The 6000-nt window shown below is 35.0% G+C and overlaps 1 protein-coding gene across 1 annotated transcript in view; it reads right to left on the bottom strand.

Annotated features, from left to right (window-relative positions):
• Window positions 1-2929: 2929 nt before the first annotated feature.
• Window positions 2930-6000, bottom strand: part of LPAR3 (lysophosphatidic acid receptor 3) — a 38897-nt gene continuing 35826 nt past the window's right edge. The window contains exon 3 of the mRNA XM_081949600.1: window positions 2930-5035. Within this exon, the coding sequence (XP_081805726.1) occupies window positions 4704-5035 (332 nt within the window). The 3' untranslated portion in view covers window positions 2930-4703. The remainder of the gene's footprint in view (window positions 5036-6000) is intronic.

Genomic DNA, 6000 nt, shown 5'->3' with positions numbered 1-6000 from the left:
GGGATAATTTAAAAAAAAAAACCAAAATTTGTCATAATCACTGCTTTTAATGGGTGTTTATTCATAGGAATGTAACATAACTGAATGACCATGCTTGATATATATATATATATGCTGGTTTTGTTGTTTTCGGGTCTTTTCCCGTGTAAGGTTGAGATTGTCTTTGCAAAGACAATCTCAACCTTACACGGGAAAAGACCCGAATACAACAAAACCAGCATACCTACACCCGTGAAAATCTACGAAAACAAATATATATATATATATATATATATATATATATATATATATATATATATATATATATATATATATATATATATATATATATATATATATCTATCTGTGTGTATATATATATATGTGTATATATATATATATATATATATATATATATATATATATATATATATATATATATATATATATATATATATATATATATATATATATATATATATATATATATATATATATATATATATATATATATGTTTGTGTTACAACCCCTGGTATGACCTCTCGAATCCCAGTAAGGGTATGGCTAGCTGATGAGAGCTAAATAGCTCGAAATGGATCTATACTAGTCTCCCTTTATTTTATCAGCACAAATACAACACAAATATATATATATATATTAATGTGGATAAATTACCATTATATTACACAAGTGCAGCCCTGAATATTCTCTCTTATTCTCAGAAAGTGCCTTGTAGCCCTTTTCTGACTAATATCTTAAAAGACGTAAGGTTTGGTTGAGCTAAAACTCACTTCATCAGATGCATAGAGTGGCTAGATTGATATAGGAAAAGGTTGGGGGTGGGGTGTATGTGTAGCTGAAGGATTTCAAATAAGATGGGGAGCTACTTAAATTGTTGAGAGCAAGTGCTATTACGTTGGAATGATGGGAGAGATTACTAGGTTTAGCTGTAGTTCTGAGAGAAAATGAAGGAAATGGGACATGAAAAAAGTCAGACATGCAATAGATAAAGCAATAAGCTACTGTTTGAATCATATTTTTATGTGTAAGGAGAGGAAGCAGGTTTTTCAAGGTTGCACAGGAAGAAGCAGAACTACCTGTAGATTCTTATCAACCCGTATGCATTTGCCTTCCTATTTCAAGTTCCTCTATTCAACTATCAGGATAGTTTTTTATCTATCAGGAAAGTTATGTTCTCCAGGGGGCAGTACTGTGCAAAGACTATGGCAGAAGATGAGGGGGTCCCTTCTTCTGTGGAAGTAGTATTTTTTTTTTTAGAAATATAGCAAAATTCTGACACTTTTGCATTAATTAAAGAAGTAGATCAAGGATAGGCAATCTTTGGTCCTCTGGATGTTACTATTCCCAATATTCCTAACAATGGTCATGTTAATTGACTGAAGCTGCTGGAAATATTTATTCAGCAATGCCTGTGCAGTACTATAACCTTAGCAGTCAAAAGTAAAAGCTTTTAGCAATAACTATGGCTTATAGAAGCCAGTTGATATTCTCCTCTCATATTTTTCAGATTTGGTTTTCTGTATTTTAAGCTTTTTACTTGTACTTTTGTACTTGTGTTTTATTTCTTTGGCACTATAAATAATTTGATCAGATACAAAGGATATAAAAATAGAGAACTGGAGGGGTTTTTTTAAAGGTAAGAGAAGAGTGTACTACAATTGAAAAGAGATAATGATGTTATTTATTTATAAAATTTATATTCTGCCGCTCACACAGATAAGACTCTGGGCAGCTTGGTAAAAATATGTAGAATTTTTTTTAAAAAAATTAAAATGCTAAAAACTGGAACCAAGGCTATGGACGGCATGGGGATGAGATTTTGTTCTCATAGAATGCTTCTAGTGAAAGATACAATAGCAAACAAGAAAGTACATACAGGCAGTCCTCATTTACTGACTTGTTTAGTGAAGTTACGATGTTGATAAAAAAGTAACTTTGGAACAAGTTTCCACATTTATTCACAGCTCTGTGAAACAATGGAAAGTTGATGTAAGTTCTTAAGTACAATCAGTTTCACTTAGTGACCACTTAATGGCTAAAATGCTGATCCCAATTGTGCTCACAAACTTAGACTATGTGTATGAGGCTTAAATGAGATTTGGAGAATGATTATACCACTAAGAAGAAAGCTGAAATAAGATTCTGAAACTTTTATTTTTACCGACAATCAGATAGGATATTTTTGTTTCTAGGGTGGCTTGTTATTTTTCAACTGTCTTAAATGTAAAATTAAATGTAAAATCATAAAAATATGTAGCTGTAATAAACAATAGCAGGTAAATTGTTTCATCCTTATCCATTCTTAGCCCTTCTAGGAGAACTAGCAACAAATTCTCTCATATTCCTCTGCTGGTTGCAACAGCAGAAAATCCAGAATACAATGTTTTATTTCATTCTTACAATTAAATTCTTTTAGAAGAAAAAAAAATGCCTTTTCTTTTTAAACAATGAGGCTTACATCTGAGTTAGCCTATCAAGCCGTAATCTGGGCTCGTTTAATTCCTTTTCATGCCAGGAACACGCAGAAAGAGTAAATGCACCTTTCAATACATGGTTATTTCCAAACCAAGGCCAAAATATTCATGTTACAGAATAAATGAGTACATACTGTATAAATAACAAGCAGTATTTTCCCCTCACCTTGAAAAGTGGCTGTTACTTGTCCTTTTTTTAATGGGAACAGTTTGGTCAACTTTTTGGAACTTAACCATACATAATCTTAGTGATTGTTTTTTTTAGTTGCAGGCAGGATTTTTAAAAGACAATTGCAGCATTAAAAAGAAAGCATAAAGCACCCCTCAATAGAAACTATCCATCATTACCCATTCATCACATGTGATTAAATAAACATGATTCCAATAATGAGATTAATATAATGTGTGATTAGACATTCAATATTTCTTCTTTTAAAAAAAAACAGTAACTTGAGGTGATCAAAAACAAATACAAAGCATTTATTTTAAACACTAGATAATCCTTTTCTTCATACTTTCCACAGGCATTAAACCATTTAAAAAGTAACGTATGAAAAGCAATCTGTACATATTAAGATTTTTTAAAATTAAAATATTGTAATAAAAGTATATACAAATTCATGCTTTTGCAGAAATCTTTCCAGGATCTTATGCTAACCTGAAAAGATTACTTGTATCAAATACAGCTGATAAATATTGTTGCCTTTTTTTTCTTTTTCATCTGGTTATAACATGCTACCTTCACTATACTGATAATTCACATGCATTCAAGACATTCAGTTTACTAACAAAATGTCTAATGTTCTTCTGTTAGCAATACACGGGGTTGCATGTACATAAATGATTGTGAGGCAGAATCCTTTATATTTTTAACAATATACCACAATAGGTTCACTCCAATTAAAACAGATGCTAATAATTTTAGGCCTATTAACATGGAATGGGGGCTACATGTGCATAGAATAACTTATTGTGAGGATTTTAGCATGCTCTAAAAAAAATTGGAATGCAACTAAATATTGCCCCTCTGGAGCAGAAAATGCCATTCGTAGAAACTACTACTTTATAGAGACCGGGGGTGGGGTGGTTATATAGCAGATAAAGGGCAAGTGCAGGTTCTACAGCTCACATTTACAGCCTGAAAAATCTTTATTAAAATGCTTAATTGCAGAACACGTACAATGTTCCACTTATAAAACTAAACAGCCGACTATATTTACTCAGAAGCAAGTCCCACTGAGTTCAGAGCAGCTGTAGGCTGCTACCTAAAGCAAACAATTTAAAAGCCATTCTGAATAACCAAACTAATTCTGACCTAGCTCTTTCCCAAAGAAAGAAATCGGTGTCTGGGCTGTACCACTTCAGACAGAAGAGAGGTAGCAAAACTGACTTGAGTATTCTCTATTACAGAAATGATAGTCATAAAAGATAAAGCCCTTCATGTAAAGAACTGGAACATCGTGGAGAAGCTTGTTTATATTATACCCTAATAGCTGGTTACCTGTGTGTCTTTTTACTAAAAGGGAACAACCCCAAGTCTGCAATGGTGGTGCAATCCATTTTGCCACCAGAGTGTCTTCTCCTACTTGCTGGGGCCACTAAAACGCCATACTTGGCACCACAGACCTAGCCAGCTGCTTTGTTGGGGTGGCAGAACAGCACTCATTCCTTTGGAGTATTTGCTTAATGCCCAATTCTGAACAGATGTTTGTCAGAAGGAAGCGCTGAGCACTGAGAGAGAATCTGATGTTTGGCAACTGAGGTACTTTTGTGCCAGGCACCAAAAATGTAGCTGGGAATGGCAGCCCTCAAAAGATGTAAAAATAAAGCCTCACTTGAGGATGAGGACCTGCCTCCCGTCTACTGAGAAGCTGACCTGTCACCTCGCCACAATTGGCTGTTAAGGTGCAGCCCTGGCACAGTGACATCTCACCACTGCCTAGACATCTGAGGAAGGAGACTCCATAATGCTGCTTGTACTGTTTCCAGACTTAAAAGGAACACTGCAGAGTTGAAGCCACTCCTTCTATTCTTTCATATCCCTTCAAGTACATTTTTTCTCATCCAGTAATTATTTACAAAGATGTCAGGTAACCCTGGGATCTGGGTTTTGGTACAGAGAACATATTCTTCTGTGGTTTCAGGGTTCAGTGATCTCAGGTGGTTCAGAGATCATTTGGATTGTGGCCTACCCCCGGCGCAGTCCCCATTTGGAGGAGGGGGAGAATTCATGTATTTTCTTTGCCACTGATAGTCACTTGACTAATGCCATTTTCCAAGTACTGGCTAGAGGAATCTATGCTTCTGCCGAGCACTGCAGAGGGGATCCTCGAAGACCGACGCTCCTGGCTTCTCTCCTCAAATGAGCAACAAATCATGCGCCTCATAGTATTTGACATCTCGTCGTCTTTGTAAGAATAAATTATTGGATTCATGATAGAGTTCAGCAGAGCTAGGAGAAGGAACCACCTTTTCACATTCTGAACCTCACAATGAGTGCAATTCAAACCATCAAGGAGTAGTACAACAAGTCCAGGAGTCCAGCACACAATAAAAGCACCTACCGGGGAGAAGAGAGGAAAGATTTAAAAGGATTATTCAAGAACAAGTTTATATTTTCAAAAAAAATGCTACTCATCCTAAAATGTATAGGCATAAAACAGTACCATACTTACACAATTCATCAACAGATCGTGATGGGCAAGATTCCATTATTTTACCCTCCTGCAAATTATTTTACTTTTAAAGGTGTTTAAGCAGTTTAACACCTGCTTCTAAGGAAAATATACTATACCCACCAATGCTAATTGGAAGCCTTAAATCAGATAACCTGCAGAAGAAGGCTCAACTTACTCTTCCATCAAAATTCTGTAATTATTGCTTAAATTGTTTTAAAAATTCAAGGTAGCATGGAGTGCCACAAGAGATATTTTATGAATTGATACGAATCAAATGGTTGACCTTTGTTTCACAAAGCACTGGGTTAAGAGCATCCACGTGAATTACAAAGACTTAAACTTTCTCCTATTGCTGTAATACCCTATATTGTAAATTTTGTTATAACATCTTTTTTTTTTTTTAAAAAGGAAAGCGTCTGGAGCCTGGGAAGAATGAAAATGCGCAGGGGAAGGGGTGGCTCGCGCATGCGCAGGTGGGGGGGGTTTACCTCTAGAAAAGGGTTAGCCATCACTGGTCTAGCCTCTGAGTATGAAAAGGTCCCCATTTTATGTTCAGTCTTTATCACCTTCTAAAGATATTAAGTCTGAGTGAATGCTGGAATTCCTGAAACTTCATAATGTTTAGAAGATACAATACAGGAAAAAAACAGCTTAAAACATATACAAAAAAATGCAAGAACATAATTGTGAAGTCAGCAGGAATCAAACTTGATTTCCAGGTTGTAGGCAACACAAAATCATTATTGAATTTGTTCAAGTAATATAGCACAAGTCTGCAAATAGAGTTTGGCTGGTTTAAATCAGGCAACTTTCAAGATCTCTTATGGTATCTCATTGAAAACCATGG

Source organism: Natrix helvetica, assembly GCF_964273705.1.
Source record: "Natrix helvetica genome assembly, chromosome: 3".
Lineage (NCBI taxonomy): Eukaryota > Metazoa > Chordata > Lepidosauria > Squamata > Natricidae > Natrix > Natrix helvetica.
Note: the sequence above shows the minus strand (reverse complement) of the source record. Positions and strands in the feature narration are given on the sequence as shown.